This window comes from Zeugodacus cucurbitae, chromosome 2 (genome assembly GCF_028554725.1).
Source record: "Zeugodacus cucurbitae isolate PBARC_wt_2022May chromosome 2, idZeuCucr1.2, whole genome shotgun sequence".
Lineage (NCBI taxonomy): Eukaryota > Metazoa > Arthropoda > Insecta > Diptera > Tephritidae > Zeugodacus > Zeugodacus cucurbitae.
In genome coordinates this window covers 15,814,317-15,832,562 of record NC_071667.1, presented here as the reverse complement: position 1 = coordinate 15,832,562, position 18,246 = coordinate 15,814,317, and the positions used below count along the sequence as shown (strand labels likewise).

At 35.8% G+C, this 18,246-nt stretch overlaps 3 protein-coding genes and 1 long non-coding RNA gene across 6 annotated transcripts; 1 reads left to right on the top strand and 3 right to left on the bottom strand.

Moving 5' to 3' along the window:
• Positions 1-30: 30 nt before the first annotated feature.
• LOC105219030 (esterase B1-like) lies at positions 31-4,671 on the bottom strand. Its single transcript, XM_054225446.1, is given in 6 exon segments — positions 31-1,277; positions 1,354-2,087; positions 2,159-2,309; positions 2,419-2,564; positions 2,567-2,694; positions 4,643-4,671. Coding segments are annotated over 6 exon segments (1,371 nt in total). The 3' UTR covers positions 31-1,094.
• A 3,179-nt stretch (positions 4,672-7,850) lies between these two features.
• On the bottom strand, positions 7,851-10,399 carry LOC105219020 (esterase B1). 3 transcript variants are annotated; one of them, XM_054235955.1, is made up of 6 exons: positions 10,013-10,303; positions 9,656-9,938; positions 9,445-9,595; positions 8,637-9,370; positions 8,232-8,561; positions 7,851-8,174 (listed from the first exon to the last, which is right to left on the bottom strand). In XM_054235955.1, exons 1-6 carry the CDS (start codon positions 10,021-10,023, stop codon positions 8,052-8,054), a joined length of 1,632 nt encoding a protein of 543 aa, XP_054091930.1. In that variant the 5' UTR covers positions 10,024-10,303; the 3' UTR covers positions 7,851-8,051. The 3 variants fall into 3 exon arrangements, with proteins under 3 accessions (XP_054091930.1, XP_054091929.1, XP_054091928.1); XM_054235954.1 differs by having other exon boundaries at positions 7,852-8,561; positions 10,013-10,199; positions 10,258-10,399; XM_054235953.1 differs by having other exon boundaries at positions 7,852-8,561.
• A 757-nt stretch (positions 10,400-11,156) lies between these two features.
• LOC105219028 (uncharacterized) lies at positions 11,157-17,909 on the bottom strand. Its single transcript, XM_029044726.2, has 9 exons — positions 17,761-17,909; positions 17,418-17,691; positions 17,195-17,345; positions 16,304-17,034; positions 15,673-16,127; positions 12,838-13,123; positions 12,615-12,765; positions 11,749-12,479; positions 11,157-11,687 (listed from the first exon to the last, which is right to left on the bottom strand). Exons 1-9 carry the CDS (start codon positions 17,769-17,771, stop codon positions 11,232-11,234), a joined length of 3,246 nt encoding a protein of 1,081 aa, XP_028900559.2. The 5' UTR covers positions 17,772-17,909; the 3' UTR covers positions 11,157-11,231.
• Positions 13,374-15,350, top strand: LOC128924127 (uncharacterized). The gene is made up of 2 exons (XR_008472812.1): positions 13,374-14,768; positions 14,869-15,350. It is a non-coding gene; the product is annotated as an uncharacterized LOC128924127 (long non-coding RNA).
• Positions 17,910-18,246: the final 337 nt, after the last annotated feature.

The following is an 18,246-nucleotide window of genomic DNA, read 5'->3' as shown; positions in this document are numbered from 1 at the left end:
TGTTTGGCTCTTGTTTGTTGAATCGAAAGAGTTTTATATATTCCTTTAAGCTTAAATTTGAAAATAATAGCAGTACTAAGGCATCTCTAAGCAATAGTACTTGAGCAAATAAATCCAATAGTTACACTGATTTTCTTGGTTACTCTACATCTGCTCTTTACTTATTCTACGTGTGAACTACCGGTCGGTCAAAGTTTGTATTTTCAATATAAGCGGCATCGCCTCACCAAACAGTTGAGTTTTCAATTGATTAGTCGTTGCAGGCTTCTCAGGCTAGATTATTCACATTGCGTATTAGCTCAAAGCTTAGTACATGGAAGCTAACGAGTTATGATCTAGAGATTCAATTAATAGGCCCACTTCTTGGGATAATTTTAAGCGCTACATGGATTCCTTTACCGTGCTAATGATGCTATTTGTAATTTATTATAATAATAAAAGTATTAATATTTCATTTTTAATTGCCTTGATGCACATACAAGTCCAATATTTCGGACAACTCACCATATAAAGTGAATAAACATATACTATTAGTTCAATAATCTTAGAATTTATACATTCCCCCTCTTTGTTGCCTTTGCTACTTATATTTCTTAAATATATAATAATTAACCTTTAAAATGCTTTATGACAGTTTCTTGAAAGTTTCAAGACCACAATTCCTGAAATCTTTGCTTTTAAATATTTCCAATATTTTTACATAATAAAATAGAAAAATTTATACTAAATACTATTTTGAGTATTCGTATTATAAGCTTCTATTAAGTGTAGATAGCGGTACATATGTATTTGTTTATTTTGATTTGCGTATTCTCACTAAGTCTTTAGTACAAATCCTTTCTGTTTGTAAATAAGTCATCCAGCGCTTTCAACTTATCAGCCTCCGGTAGATCCATCATTTTCAAATCATAACTGATATTCAAAGCTACATTCGGTTTAGAATTCTCTAAAGCTCTCCAGACGATCGGTTTAATTTCATCACAATTAGGATCAGAGTTAGTTGCAAAAGTTGTTAATAAACCAATCATTCTTCGAATAGTCTTATATTCTGCCGAATCCATATTGAGTTTCCAAGAATCATTTGAGTAAAATGTTTACGCTAAATCATCAGCATGACACGTACCCCGGACACCGCTGCCACAATATTTAGTACGATATAAATTAAAATCGGGCGAGTCAAAATCGAAACGATACAAATAAATGGGTTGTCTAGCATATGTTAAACGTGCTAAAATAGTGCGATGGACATCGTGTAAAAACATTTTGTGGCTATAAATCTAAAAAAATAATGAAAACTATTAATATTCCGGAAATGATGGAATTTATCAAATATCGTTGTTGGGTTCAACTTACATCGAGAAATTCAAGGATTGAGGGATCACTTGGCGTTTTGGTGCCTAAAAATAATTTTGATATTTTTTCACCCATTTTATTAAGTTCTTCCGGTGCGTGCATAGCCTTAATGTCATCCGGCAAAATACGTTGTGGATCATTTATAAACTTGCCAATTATTTTCGGTAACATTTTAACACGCAGATAAATATACAGCCCTTCGAAGGAATTCACACCAAAAATCATGGGTATTCGATTACTCCAAGTATTTTTTAACAGTTCGAATGGTCGTTCTGATAATACACAATCCTCACTAACATACGGCTCTACGATTGGTCCAAAAGCAAACATGTATGATCTTCTACGTTCCTCTTCGTTGAGCAAAGAATGTTCCACCAACTTAGCTGGTTCTAACTGTTGTAGAAAACTCAAAACTACTGCGTCAATATTATCACCATTGTAGCCGTGAAATTTCGCTAATCTATAGGCCATATCAGTTTGTGGCATATTTACACAGTAACATAGCGCGCTACCCGACATAAATATGGCGCGTTGAAATAGATCTTCTGACTGTGCGCTAAGCGTAATCGCATGAGCGCTACCAGCACCGGCGCTTTCACCAAAAAGTGTTATGTTATTGGGATCACCATTGAAATGACTGAAATACTGTTTCACCCATTTGAGGGCGAGAATTTGATCTTTCATTGCAGCATTGCCGGGAATTTGTAACGCAGGATCAGCAAGACTGAGGAAGCCTTTGCTTGGAAGTTTTTTATGCAGTTGTTTTGAACTTTTTGCTTCCATATAAGTTGTTATATGTACTCACCCAAAGAACAGAGTCGATAATTGAGCGTAACCAGCACCACTTGCTCACCCATAAAGTAGTCCGGGCTGTAAAGGTTCCGTGTGGCTTCTCCTGTATTGTAACCGCCACCATAAATAAAGACTAATACCGGCAAGGGATTATCAGAATGTAGCTACAAATTGCGTATATATTATATTAGAAATTAAATTATGCACATTTTTATTGCTCTATTTAAAATAAAGAAAATGTTACAAAACCAAAATGCAGATTGACGTACTCACCTTTTTTGTATATACATTTAAATATAGACAAGCTTCCGAACCCTCCACACTGCCTGTGTACGAGTAACGGTTCTTCTGTAACGGTTTACTAGCGCATTGCGTATAATCCTTGACACCGCTCCAAGGCTCAATCGGTTGAGGGCTTTGAAACGAAAATCTCCTAAGGGCGGTTTTTCATAGGGTATACCTTCAAAACTGTAGTAATCTTGCGCGTAAATTGTTTGATATTGTTGGCCTTCAATCGCACCCAAAGGGAGTGTAACTTCCGGAATTTTCCTTATAAAGAAATGTTTTTATAATAATTAATTAGGTAGTTAAGTTCTTAGCCACTGGTAAGTATCGAATGTCGCCGATTTTGATGGAAGAGATTTAAAACTGTACTAAGTTTTCGCAATTAAGATTCACATAGTAGTTTTAATAATACCTGAGGAATAATTGTTGGAAATTACGCAAAAATAATGTGTAATTTAGAATAAACTCTTGGTTTTATATTTGGAACTGCCAGCTGCTTGACTTTTCCTCTCCAAACTGTTCTCTATTCGATTTCCAAAAGGAGGTGCGATACATAATTAGGTATCTACTACCTCACCAAGGCTACATACCTGGTTCGAATATATACGTTCTTTTCACTTCTTCTCTTGGTTACGATCTTTGATTTCTGTGACTGACTTTCATGAGGACTACTCAGTCGTTAATTTAGTGGAATTTTTTCCATCGTAGCCGATTTTATTGGAGCTATAACACATATCAGACTCGATTATCGTCACATAGGGTATGTGGCCCATTGAAAGTTCTGTTTTTTAATACAAAAAGATCGTTTCACGTTTATTTTATGATTTTTATAACACATTTCTAATTACCAATTATAACATAGTTTGTAGAGACAAAATTAACGATTTTGAAACTATGTTACGGTAGAAGCTTTTGATATTTTTAGATTTAAATCTTTCATCCCAAGGTATTTCCTAAAACACCTTAAGCGCTTACCTTTCGTAATGTAGTTTCCGCAATATTCCATTCTTGAAATTTTTTTTTTTAAATTAAGCTTGTTCTAATCATTAAATTTTAATTGAAATACTATTTTAATAAACTGACGGTTTAACAGGCTTTTATATAAAATAACTTGAATCGCATTACGCAATACATATTAGTTATGGATGAAAATATTATCAATTTATTAGCAAAAAAAGGTTAACTACGATTAATCATGACTAATTATACAATTTAATTTTGAGTTGACAAATGTTATATGTATTTATATTGATATATATGTACAGTAGTTTTCCGAAATAACGAACACATTAATTGTCAGGCGTTACATCGAAATTTTCGTTAATTCGAGTACTCACTTAGAGGTATGTTTTTCAATAAAAATGAGATAAATATCCGTAAATTGCAGCATAATAAATTGTTTTACTATATATTTGTTAAAAAATGAAAAACCATAAAACAATTTAAATCCAATAAATTCATCCAAAATGGACCAATTCTGACACTTATACTAATTGATGCTTATCAATAATTTAAGCTTTAATAAATTTCAACATTTGTTTCAATTTGCACATTTCGTTTGCATTGCAAATTATATTTTTAATTCTGGTTCGATGTTATTTGATTTTTTCCTCTTTCTTCATAAGTCTTCTACATGTTGTACGTTAAACCAAGTACTTACAAATCCTCGATGTTCGTTATTTAAGGTACACAATGTAACAAATTTGCTTGTACGTTATAAACGGTTTTCGTTAAAACGAATATTCGTTATTTCGGAAAACTACTGTATTTACTTGCCTGAAATAGATCGCAAAGATGATAATCATACACGTGGAAAACCGCTTAGGGGTATATACATATATTTTTTTTTTAATTAGTGAGACAAATGTCAAAGTTAATAAAATGAATTTTTACGCTCTACAAAGCAAAGCAATGTTTGTAGAAGAAAGTTTATGGGATATAGATAAGTATTAAGAGTCAGTATTTATATTTAAGAATATTAGTATGATTTCTATGGATTCTGAAACCACCCCACTTTTGTTTTAATTCATGATGTCTACTATATGAATAAATTTATTTTTTTTTTAGTTAGAATATTTCCGGAAGAGTTACAAACTGCGTACAACAGCTAAATTTTCTTCGAATCATATGTAAATAATGATAGTTCAATCTATTAGAATATTAAACTAATTATGAAATGTTACACAGCAGCAGTAAAGCACCACCGAAATACATGGTGTTATTATTTAGATCCTCCATCATTCTATCCTGAGTTTCAAGTGACTGCTTGTGGGCCATAGTGCATTCATACCACATAATACTTTTACTAACGCTATATGAATTTGTGGTTTTTTAGTACCACCTGCTGCTTCCAAAAAAATCATTTTGTTTTGCTGGGATTGCGATAGTGAATAGTTGGAGGGCGTTTGTTCGAATTCAGAATACAAATATCTTTAACCTTTATTAACGCTCGTTATATAATTACGTGGGAAGATCGATATTCGGATCTTGATTGGATGCAGAATATCGCTCATGGTATCTATATATTTGTCTCAGAGGTCAGAAGAGGAAATGTATGTATAGCACATCAGCATACTTTAATGTATGAATTATTTGGGAATACCTAGTCGGTTGCATAGTTCGAAAAAGTTTTTTGCAGAGCAATCTCTTTCTTGAAATAAACACGTTGTCCATTTTCACAAAATGAATTTGACTTCAGCACCACCTGTTGGAACAAACTGGAATTCATATATAATTGGATTGAAGATTCGGTACACCAACAGTAGCGATCTAATTTGGATCTAAACATTACAGAATTTAAAAATTTAAAATTAATTGTATGAACTATGGAAATTGGATCGAATGGTAACTGCAAACTTTTCTCAAAACCAACTGAAGACACATAAAACAAAAATTTCATTCAAATCGGTCTAGCCGTTTAGGAGAAGCAACATGAAATGAAATGAATTTTGGAATTTGTTTTACACTTGAAACACTTGATGTTTACACACATGTTACATGTTTAAGTTGCAGCTACGAATACGATTTGAAAATAATATAACAGTATATTTGCATTGCAAAAATAACTAGCGCAAGCATAAACAAATTTAATGAAGGTTTAAAAATATACAAAATAATTTGGCGATTTGCGTTTGTATAGAAATAATGACCCGAAGGTGATTTACATTTGAACAACATACATGTGTTTGTATTTCAAACTGTATTTATTTTCTATTAGAAATTGTTCACGTTGTCTGCTCTTATTAGTTTTTGTGGAATAAACAACGTTTTAATTTCCCTAATGAATTTGTTATCTTATCGGTCAATGTTCCAAAATACAGTAGTTGCCTTCTGCACCTTCATATCATACACATACAAACAACTAAATATTTACATGAAATACATAAATTAATGTCGGCATATACATATCCACATGTTTATAAAAACCTTTTAATATTGTTGAATATGCAAGGGCTTTTAAAGTGTTTGGGAAGTATGAATGTGTGGCTATCCGACCTTGAGCGGAATTTAACAAATCACTTTCCTAAATTACTTAATTTTTATAATAATATGGTGTGATAAAGAAATACGGGCATTAACACGATAACATAGTTAGAATAGAGTTGGTTCCATGATAATGCGGGTATAGTTAGAGCTATTCGCTATTAAGTATGATATATGATGCTTATGTGGTTGCTATAAATAGGCATTATTGAAACAGAGCCGAAATGATAAAGTGACCACACAATGACTTAGATTTGTATATATATGAAAATGGTTTCTATTTACTATTTTAATAGAATATGGTTTATTTTATATTTTAGAATATGTTTCGGAAACCTAAACAGAACTTATGAAAGCAGATCCAGTGACGAGTGCTTCTCTGATCCTGCCTCTTATTAAAAAATTCTGGCAGTCGAAAGAGCTCACGCATGAGCTAAAAGAGGGTATCATCATTAATCTTCCGAAAAAGGTTGACCTCACATTGTGCAATAACTGGAGGGGAAAACGCTATTAAGTTGTCTCAATAAAGTTATAGCTGAAATTATAAGACTTAGACTAGCTTCGGAATTAGACGAAGGATTCAGAAAGGAACAGGCCGGCTTTCGTCCCAGAAGGTCGTGTGTTGATCATGTAAATACGTTGCGAATAATCGTTGAACAGTCGGCGGAATGGCACTCCTCACTATATGTAGCTTTCATAGATTTCGAGAAAGCGTTCGACACGCTATGTCATCGTGCAATTTGGAGCGCTCTGGAATGTAAAGGAGTCCCAAACACCCTCATTACACTTATAAAGGGCTTGTACCCTGGGGCCAGTTGCCGCGTGTTTCACGATAGCCAACTTGGTAGCTGCATTCCTGTCGAAAGAGGCGTGCGACAAGGATGTGTTTTGTCGCCTTTACTTTTTAACATAGTTCTGGATGTTGTGATGAGGAGCGCAACGCGTGAAGAGAGAGGTATAAGGTGGGGACTGTTTGATCGGCTTGAAGACTTAGATTATGCGGATGACATATGCGTTTTATCGCATAGTCACGCAGATATGCAAGCTAAACTCGACGATATAGCCGAATCATCCACAAAAGCAGGTCTTAAAATTAATCTCAAAAAAACAAAAATTATGCGTTTGAACACCAACAATAAGAGTCCACTGCATATACTTGGAGAATACGTAGAAGATGTTGAATCATTCGTATATATTGGCTGCACGATAACCGCCTCTGGAGGTTCCTCTGAGGATATAAGTAACCGCATAGGAAAAGCAAAACAAGCATTTGGAATGCTCAAAAATATTTGGAAGTCTCAACACTTATCCATTCGAACAAAAGTGCGGTTGTTTGACTCTAACATAAAATCTGTTTTGCTGTATGGCTGTGAGACTTGAAATGTCATCACTAGGGATTCACAACGACTACAAACCTTCGTCAACCGTTGCCTTCGAAGAAGACTAGGCATTTACTGGCCGGATATAATCTCCAATGAAACGCTATGGAGACGCACGCAACAAACCCCACTGCGTCTCGAAATTCTCAAACGTAAGTGGGCGTGGATCGGGCACACTTTGCGCAAACCTGTAAATGATATAGGAAGAAATGCTATTGATTGGAACCCGCCTGGACAGAGGCGAGTTGGCAGACCTGCTCATACGTGGAGAAGACAGTTGGAGGCTGACTTCAGACCTACAGGAAAAAGTTGGGGCGAAATACAGCGTATGGCATGTGACAGAGATGGTTGGAACTGTTTTACTGTGGCCCTATGCTCCTTGCAGGAGTAACAGGAACTATATATAAACAGTTCTAAGAACTTGCCAAAACAAAAGGGATTGAAAATTATAATACAATTTCTTACACCTGAAGAACTCAAATACTGCAGATGTGATCAGGATTAAGAGGTTCCGGTTCAATCCAAATTCATTACCCAAAAAGACACCATTTTATAGTTCAATTTTTATTCTAAACAATTATATCTATGAATGTGTATGTAATTTGTTTTTTTCCTATTTAAAATATTTCACTGAGAAATAAAATTAGTTTTGATTTTTTATGATACTTCCTTGCAAATGAGGAATTCTTAGAAGTCTCTAAGTATTAAATGTTATTAACGACTGCGATCTGTCGGAGTACTCTTGACCTCATCGAATTATCATAACAATGGTGGTAATGGATCGCCCCAATTATAATCGTCTACCTTTCGGGCACCACACAGTTGCTCCGGACTTTTATATAACTTCGCCCACGCTTCCAATTTGTCTGCCTCTGGAATTGTCTGAAAAACCAAATGGTTACCAATATTAACTCCGCGCAGGTTATAATATTTCGTTACGGCATCCCAAATAATTGGATCCGTTGTTTGTGAATCGGGATCGCCAGTAGTAGCATATGTGGTCCACATGCTTATCATACGCTTCATGGTTTTATATTCGGCAGAGTTTGGATATAACTTTCGTGACTCGCGTGAATGGAAGAGATAGCACAAGTCATCGCCGTGAGCTGCACCACGCACCTTGTCATCAATAGAATATCGCTGGCGATTAATATTAGAATCTGCTGATTCGAAACCAAAACGATACAGAAAAGTAGGTGCTAGCGCAAAGCTTAAGCGCGCCAAAATGGTGCGATGCAAATCGTGCCAAAAGATTTTGTAACTATATACCTGAAATATTTTAGAGAAAGAATTCACCAATTAGTAGATAATTAGGTATGAAGTATAAAATCAGTGAGTGCTCACATCTAGATAATGAAACAGCGCGTGATCATTGGGCTCTTTCTCGCCAAAATGCAATTTCAAAAGTTGTTCGCCCATTCGTTTGTTTTCTTTTGAGGTATTTGAATTGAAGACATCTTCGGGTAGTATTAATGCTGGCTCATTGCATAAAACCTTCATAATGTCAGGATTTCTCTTGAGCTTATTATACATAACCAGGCCTTCAAACGAAGTGCCTCCTATCATCATTGGTATTTTATTGCTCCATGCATTCTTAAGCATTTGAAAGGGACGCTCCGGTATAACACAATCCTCTTCCACATAAGGCTCAACTATCGGACCAAATGGGAACATGTACGATTTACGCTCTTCGTCTCTGTTCAATAAAGTGTGCACCACCAATTTTGTAGGTTCCAGCTTATTTAGAAAGTTTAAAACGCTTTCATCGATATTGTCACCATGGTAACCATGGAATTTTGCCAAGCGATATGCCATATTTGTTTGCGGCATATTAACCCAATAATTTAGCGCGCAACCAGACATGGCAATGGCACGTTTAAATAGATCATGTCCCTGCTCAGACAGCATCAGTAGGTGAGTTGAAGCGGCACCAGCGCTTGAACCGAAAACCGTAACATTCTTATGATCACCATTGAAGTATGATATGTACTGTTTCACCCACTTAAGTGCGAGCACCTGATCTTTCAGACCAGCATTACCAGGTATACGAAGTGAGGGATCGGCGAGACTGAGAAAACCTATTAGAGATAGAGAGTGTTATAAAGATACAGTGAAGTGAGTAAATGGGAACATAAAATATATTTGTACATACCTAAAGAGCATAACCGATAATTAAAGGTAACAAGCACCACATCTTCATTCATAAAGAAGTCAGGACCATATGTTTCTCTTCTGGCACCACCTGAACGAAAAGAACCACCGCATATAAATACCAAAACAGGTAAAGGTTTTTCCGAATGTAACTGTTACAAGTATTTGAAAAATATTTATTTTAAGTACAAACATAAATGAGAATTACTCACCCGCTTTGCATAGATATTTAAATATAGGCAATCTTCGGATCCTTCTATGCTATCATTTAGCGGGTTTTGCTGCAGAGGCTTACTGGCACATTTTGTACAGTCCTTAACGCCCTTCCATGGTTTAACCGGTACTGGCGCGCGGAAGCGCAATTCGCCTAATGGTGGTTCAGCAAATGGTATACCTTCGAAACTGTGAAACGTCTGATCGTAGATTGTTTTGCATACTCGCCCCTTGATCTCGCCCAGCGGTAAGGTGATAAAACTTTCTGTTTCCTTATATGAGCTGCAAATAAGTTCCAGCTGTGTTATAATATTATCCATTATTGACATTTCCTCCAATTGCTTTCGTTCACTTACTGAATACTCATTATGTTTTGCACTTATATTCGTTCTATGTTTTTTATTTATCACACTTGACTCTCCGTCATTAGAGTTCCGTCGGCGTACAACCAAATTTTATTTCTCAGTAAATTATTGCATTTAATTATAGAATTTGTGAAGATTTAGACATCGAAAATTAATATTTAGTTTGCTATTGTATTTTCTAAAATAGTATTATGTTTTTATTTATTTTTCTTAAAAAATAGTAATAAAAAACAAACCTAGAAATTTATCATTCGTAATGAAAACTGTCATCCAAAGTACTGAATGACTTAAAAAATACTAGCTGCTTTTCAAGAAATGAGTAAAGAACACAGTGGAGAATCAAAACATCTACACACACGCACACAAACATACGCATTTGCAATCGAAAGATTGCTTAGCGCTAGTGAGAAAATCACTATCTAAGCTTTTCATTGATCGTGAGCACATTGACCCTCATCTATCTGTGCATTACTACACACAACACTGAGAGCATAGATATTTTTAGACACTCTACAATGTGCTATGTGCTCACAAAGAGTGTGTTGCTTCAATGTAAGATACTCAGCCATACAGTGGGTGCATGAAGTAAGTGTAAAAAGTTCTCTCCGCTCTCCTAATTATGGAATAACAGCACAATAAGAAAGAAATACAAAAGGGTATATATGGAATAGAGGGCATATATGTATATATTGAGCGGTCTTGAATCGCCAGATTCTTTGAGACCCAAAAATTTCGGGATTGTGAGTTGTTTAACTGGAAATATAGAGAGCGGGGTTTCTCTAAATAATATAAAAAATATAGAATTGGTCTACGAATCGGACTACCAACTGAGTAAGTAGATACTTGGTAGATTAACTGCTGACACCCCGATTAAATGGCGAGGAAAAGTATAGTTGTATGGTTTTGGGATTGGGATTATATTCAGATTTTCATAACACAGCGGATTTGGCAGACGAAATATTGTCTAGTTAGGCTATAATCAGTCAAATAACTTCTCATAATTATGATTAGGAAGGAAATAACGTTATGAGAATACAAGTCGACACCTATATGCCACAAAGGTTTTAATTTTTTTAATAGTGGTATATCATGCTTTAGACAGTTTCGCCAACTTTTTAATTTAAAAATTATCTAATCAGTCGCTAAGCAAGTATTTTAATATACATTGACATATAATATACATAGATAGGCATCAAACATGTTTTTATATTCAAAATAATTTCAGACCCGCCTCCTTGAAGTACTCATCATGCAGTTTACATGTCTCCAATTCAGGCCACTTCACAAAACGAATTTCATTAGAGATATTCAAACATTTGCGTTCACCAACTGCAGACAGCGGTTCCCAAACAGTTGGTTTCATGCGTTCTACATTGGGATTCGAATTGGCTGCAAAAGTAGTGAATAAATCTATCATAGATTCGATTGTGTGGAACTCTTCAGAATCACGCGCTAACTTAAATGACTCCGGCATATAAAATATATAGGAAAGATCATCCACATGCGCTACGCCGCGTACACCACGACCACACTTCTTAATGCGATACAAATTGAAATCGGGCGAATCAAAATCGAAGCGGTAGAGATATGTGGGTGCTGTTGCGCGTCGAAGTCGAGCACACATATACCGATGCATGGGGTGGTAATAATAGTCATACGAGACTAACTATGAACATTTAAAGAATGTTAATAGCTTTAGTGAAAATTCCGATTGTTTTTTAACTTACGTTTATCACGTCTAGTGCATGCTCTATTGCTAGCTTTTTCTTTCCCAAATGTAATGCGATGATTTTATTTGCCAGTGCTTTCTGTGTTGGTAGATCGTATTTTTGCTTGATTTCATATTGAAGTAAATATTCTGGATGTGCATTCAATATTTGATACAACTCCGGGGATTTTGTGTAGAACTTATAACTCAGGAGCGACTCCGAAGAGGTGCCGCCCAACATTAACGGCATTTTATGAGACCAAGCTGTAGTCTCATCAAATGCGATGAATGGATCTTTCGTAATTATAGCGTCCGGTGTGTTGGCATTTTCTATCGTGGGACAAAATGCATAGAATAAGTTCCGATCATTTTCTTCCTGTGTTAGAAAATTTACGTTGGCTAACTTTTCAGCTTCAAGTGTGCGCAGATACTTTAATATGCTAGCGCTTTCTTCGGACCCCTCATAACCAAGATGTCTAGCAAAACGTAGGTGTATATTCGGCATTTCTCGAATGTGTATTACTAGACCGGACATGAGTATGGCTTTGTGAAATAGCCCCTCACATTGTGGTGTCATCATAAGTATATGCGTTGCGCAACTTCCCGAACTGTGTCCAAAGAGCGTAATATTATCTGGATCGCCGTTAAAATTTTGATAATTTGCTTTAAGCCATTTTAATGCTTCTACAATATCTTTGAGTCCAGCATTCCCGGCAACTTGCAGTTCCGGTTCCGGAAAACTGAGGAAACCTGCGGACATAATATCGAATTATTTGAAGTTTGCTAGCATTTGAATTAGTGAAGCCAAATTACATTCTACAAAACTTATGCCAGATAATTAATTAATTTGTTGCTATTCCGAACATATTTAGCTGCTATACTTACCCAGCGCTCCCGTACGATGTCCAATCGTCACGAAAATCACATCTCGCATCATAAAGTAGTCTGGTCCCCAGATATGACGAGACGCACTGCCAGTTGTAAAACCACCGCCATGTATATAAACCATGACAGGAAGGCGTCTTTCCGACTCAAGCTAAAGTGTTATAAAAAAGTGAATAGATACGAGTGCTTATTATTGATTATACCTATCTGCAACGAATCATACCTTTTTGGCATAAATATTCAGATATAAACAATCTTCGGAACCTTCAATGCGATCGGTATAACCATTATATTGTAGACATTTAGGCGCAACTTCAGTACAATCGCGCACACCCTTCCACGGATCAGCTGGCTGTGGTGACTTGAAACGTAACTCTCCCAATGGTGGCTTGGCATAGGGTATACCATCGAAGCAATAATACTGATCACCATAAACTGTATCACGCAATTGACCACGCACTTGACCGTGTGTGGTCGATATTATCGGCTGTTTGATATATTCGTCAACGCTGTCGATTGATGAAAATATAATATTAGCTTTGAAGAACCAAGTAATGGCAAACACTTACTGCGCATCCATGCTGCGTATTTTGAACTGCTCGCTGCAGGCGGTAAATTATCACTAATTTTATGCAAGTTAGCAAAGAGATTTAAAGTATTGTAATTTTTTTTGTTGATTACCAGCTCTCTAGCTAACGAGGCAATGATAAGATATTTATCGCTTTGTTCTTATGAAACTTGAATTACAGTTGATCTCCTTTTTACACGGTTTTTTTTGCACGGTTTTTTTTTACACGGTGTTTTTGAACACTTCCCAGTTACCATTTGTACACGGTTTTACTTTTTTTACACGGATTTTTTATTTTAATTGTATACTTTTTTGCAATAAAATCAAAATTCCATACGTCAACACGTCACAAATCCAATTCTGTTAATAGAATTTAATAAATTTTAAATTAGATTTAAACTAAAAAATACAAATTATAGATTCGAAAGCCAGTGAAAAGGTTGCAACAATTTCAATACGTAAACAAATAAATGAAGCTATATGAAGAAGTAAGAAAAAAGAAGACACAGCGATTATTGACGAAACTGTGAAATGTATTATTTTTTTACCATTCCCAGAATAGTTGTTGTTTGTTCCTTCTAACAGTAATATGTACATACATATAATACCAGAAAAGTCTATAACAACAACAACATTGTAAATACTCTGTACGAATAGATAGATTTTCATGTAAAATAAGATCTTTTTTACACGTTTTCTATTTTTTGCACGATTTTTTTCTTAAATTGGTCCCAATAGCGTGTTTTATATAAAAATTTGATTTTTTTTGCACGGTTTTTTTTACACGTGTAATTTACTGTCCCAGTTAACCGTACAAAAAGGAGATCAACTGTATACAATAACCGTTTTTTATATTGTACATACATATAATGACGAATATTAAGATTACTCCCCAAGTGAGTGGAATTTTCTGTGTGTGATATGAGCTTTTAATAGATGCTTTGTGGATCATACAAGGGCATACTAATATTCATTATGTTTTCCGTACACTTCAGTCTCTGTGTGAGATTTCAAAACAAAGTTGTGGTCAATGTTGTCTTTAATGTTTTACGATTCTAAGAGGATAAGCAACTTCAAAAGCAAAAATATTGAGTTCGAATTCGGCATGAAATGGGCACTACCCTACATGTATGTATTTATTAGCTTCTTTCTTTTCTTTCGAAGCATTGTCAAGTGTAAGATTAACAGATAATTTATGCTATAATTAAGAGATTTTAAAACAAAGCAGATTAGCCGAAGCTGGATCAAAACCATATTGTTTCGCAAATATTTTTTGTTTGCACAAAGGACAATGACTTGCAAAATGTATGTTGAGATCTTAAGTATACTGCATACGGTAAAATATACGGGCTGAGTGGAGTGCTGAACACAACGAAATCTATTAAGTGGAAAATCGTTCTTCCATCTGCTTCAAAGAAACTTGTTACATATGTTCCTTGGGAACGTAGGAGGGTTGCTATTGCGAAATCGGACCAATGCCACGCCCACAAAATGGCGAAAACCGAAAACATACATACTGCCATAACTAAAGCTATAAAACTCAAATTTGGCACAAGGGATTGCACTAGGAAGGGGCATTTTTGGAGGTAATTTTTTTGTTAATATGGGCACGGCTGCGCCCCGAAATAGATTTTTTTATATATTTCTTGGAAAACAATAAATATATATAAACCAAACTTTCTGTAGTTGTTTCCCAGGAGGCTTCGGCTTCCGCCTGTTCGTTGGGTTACGGCCCTTCGGGGAGTTTCGTGGTGGCTGTGGTTTCTAAACCTAAAAGCAGGCAGAGGGCCTCGGTGTGGAGTTGCAAACAACCGAGTGCCGGACCCAAAGCACGGCAGAGGTTTTTGATGGGCCTCGGCGCTACCAAGGTGGCATAAGTGTGTCCATACCACACGCCAATTGGTACTGGAAGGTGCATAGGTAACTCAGGGCGCTGATCAACGCATTGTATGGATCCGCTTGTATTTTTGAATACACGTGAGGTTAGGCAGGTACTCACTTTAAACAAATTCATTTGTCTACTCCATCCATGAATATATTTGAAATCAGATAATAACCACGCCCACCTCCCAAACAAAGGTTAAGTTGCAAACTACTAAGAGTGTGTTAACTCACTAACGGAAAACGTTAGAAATACCAAATTTTACAGAAGAAATGGCAGAAGAGAGCTGCACTTAGATAAAAAAAAATAGAAAATGGGCGTGGCGTCGCCAACTTATGGGTTAAAAATGATATCTCAAAAAATACTCGTCCGAATATATGGGTCAAATTGTGTATTATCTTAATAAAACTATATTAATAAATTGCGAGAGCATAAACTGTTCGGTTGCACCCGAGCTTAGCCTTTTCTTACTTGTTATTATTATATTTTGAGTATTTAACTAGATTTTTTATCAAAACACGTATAGTTCTTTGAAAGTATAGTATATTTTATTAAAAACAGCAAGTAATTAGCAACCAAATGCGCACACTGTAAAACTTAGAATCCACTAAAACGTTCTTATGCCCGCCTCTTCATAATATTGATCCCACAAGTCACATTTTTCGTTCTCTGGCCATTCCACAAATCTAAGTTCATTGCTGATATTGAGACAATAGCGTGCGCCATCCTGAGCCAGCGGTTCCCAAAGTATACTCTTCAACTTTTCACAATTGGGATTCGAATTCAGTGCAAATGCTGAAATCCAATCCACCATGCACTCAATAATTCTAAACTCCTTTGAATCACGCTTCAGCTTAAAAGAATCTGGCATTAGGAAAAGATAGGAAAGTTCGTCGACATGCGAAACGCCACGCACTTCACGCCCACAATGTTTTATCCGATACAAGTTGAAGTATGTTGAATCGAAATCGAAGCGATAGAGGTATGTAGGTGCCTGAGCATTATGTACACGTGTTTGAAGATAACGATGTATAGGGTGATACATAAAGTCATATGACGACAGCTGTAACGGTATTTGGAAGTATATATATTCAATAACTACATACTCTTTTACACTAAATCGGTTTTAACCGACTAAGAAGGAACTCAACTCGTAAGCTAGGATTGTACACTAGATAAGGGATTCGATGGTTTATTAAAAAAAAAACGAAAATAAACAATATTAGTGTATTCACTTACACGCATAACATCAAGCGATTGCTCCATATCCAGCACCTTCATTCCTAAATGCAAATGGATAAGCTTAATTGCTAGCTGTTGTTGGGAGCGCAAATCACATTTCTCTCTCACCTCATGTGAGAGCAAGTACTCGGGATGCTTTTTAAGTGTTTTATATAACTGTGGCTGCTTAGTGAAGTAGTTGTAATGCATTAGGGACTCAAAGGAGTTGCCACCTAATACCACAGGTATACCGTTACACCAAGCTTGCTTATTGGCAAACATGTCAAGTGGATCTTCAGTGAGTAAAGCATCTGGCGAACAATCATTTTCGCGTGTAAGAGAGAATACAAAGAAATTGCCTTGCTCCAGTTCTTCTGGCGACCAAATTTGTAGATTGCAAAGACGTTCGGCAGGCAATGCTTTGAGATAGGCGAGAATTTCACTATTATTCTCCTTACCCTTGTAACCCAAGTGTTTGGCGAAACGGTACTCAAGCTGGGGAATACGGCGTAAATGCATTTGCATGCCGGACATTAGTATGACTTTGTGAAAGAGATTCTCACATTGCGGTAAATACATTAGTAGATGTGCTGTTGCGCTACCGGAGCTGTGTCCAAATAGTGTTATATTATCGCGATCGCCATTGAAGTATTGACAATTCTCCTTGATCCACTTCAATGCCAAGAGCATATCTTTGAGGCCAGCATTACCGGGTACCTGAAGTTCGGGTTCCGGAAAACTGAGGAAACCTTTGGGTTGGAAAATAAAACATTTACAATAAATATAAATTTAATATATGACAGTGTAACTGTTCTTATGAATAAAGTGTCAATACTATTATTATCTTCTCTTCCTAAAATTTTAACTAAACCGCATTTGCTTTCAAATTTAAAACACTTCATTGCTCACCTAAAGCACCCAAACGAAATCCAATACTTATAACTATTACGTCTTTCATCATAAAGTAATCAGGACCCCAGCAAGTCCGCGAGGCGTCTCCAGTTGTAAAGCGTCCACCAATCAAATAAACTAAGACCGGTAAGGGCTTTACTGAATGCAACTAGATTTATATAATAATAAAATATAAATTATTACAAAATGCCTTGTAAGGTTAATATGTTCGCAAACTGACCTTCTTCGCAAACACATTCAAATACAGGCAATCCTCAACGCCTTCAACCGCGCCACTATAACGATTACTCTGCATACATTTAGGCGGACATTTGGTACAGTCGCGTACACCAAACCATGGCTCGACCGGTTGTGGTGATTTAAAGCGTAACTCACCAAGTGGTGGCTTCGCGTAGGGTATACCATCGAAACTGTAGTAGGTGTCGCCGTAGATACCTTCACGCAGCTGACCTTTCACTTTTCCATTTGTAGTCGTTATTATTGGTTCTAGTATTCTAAAAAATAGAGTAGATAATTTTTGTATATTTATCTAAACTTTTCTTGTTGCTTGTCATTTGACTTACTGCGAATCCATAATTTTGGCAACTGTCTTCTGCGACGAAACAACTGAGACTGTTGCTGCACTTGTGCCATTCTTTGTTTCTTCGTCGCTTGGCGTTATAACTGTATAATGAAATGTAAATTTTAATATTTTATTTATTTACAGAATATTTCATTGTTTGCCCACAATTAAATCTTTACATTGTTTGTAAAGACTTTAGGCTATTTTCTGATATTAACCATTTCGAAATCGCTATTCAAGTGAGAGAGGTATAGTATTTACAGTATTTTTATATGTTTGTATATGGCGTGAATATTTACGCTTATATACTTTTTAATATTTTAAGAGATACTATATGCTAATGACACATTAAGAATCGATGCAAAAATCCGCGTGCACAGTTCGTCTCTGTTACAGATATTTATATTATCTGTTCTCCTGTGAAATAAAGCCAGTCTAAAGTCTTTTTACTTAGCACAATCTTTACTTAAATATATACTCGGATATA

Bases quoted from the DNA above. Each gene is read 5' to 3' on its own strand.
- LOC105219020 (XM_054235954.1), bottom strand. The intron at 9,596-9,655 runs GTGAGTAATTCT...TACTTGTAACAG, and splicing joins TAAATATCTATGCAAAGCGG to TTACATTCGGAAAAACCTTT. The intron at 9,371-9,444 runs GTATGTACAAAT...TATCTCTAATAG, and splicing joins TTATCGGTTATGCTCTTTAG to GTTTTCTCAGTCTCGCCGAT.
- LOC105219028 (XM_029044726.2), bottom strand. The intron at 16,128-16,303 runs GTAAGTGAATAC...ATACCGTTACAG, and splicing joins AATCGCTTGATGTTATGCGT to CTGTCGTCATATGACTTTAT. The intron at 12,766-12,837 runs GTATGATTCGTT...ATAACACTTTAG, and splicing joins TGAATATTTATGCCAAAAAG to CTTGAGTCGGAAAGACGCCT.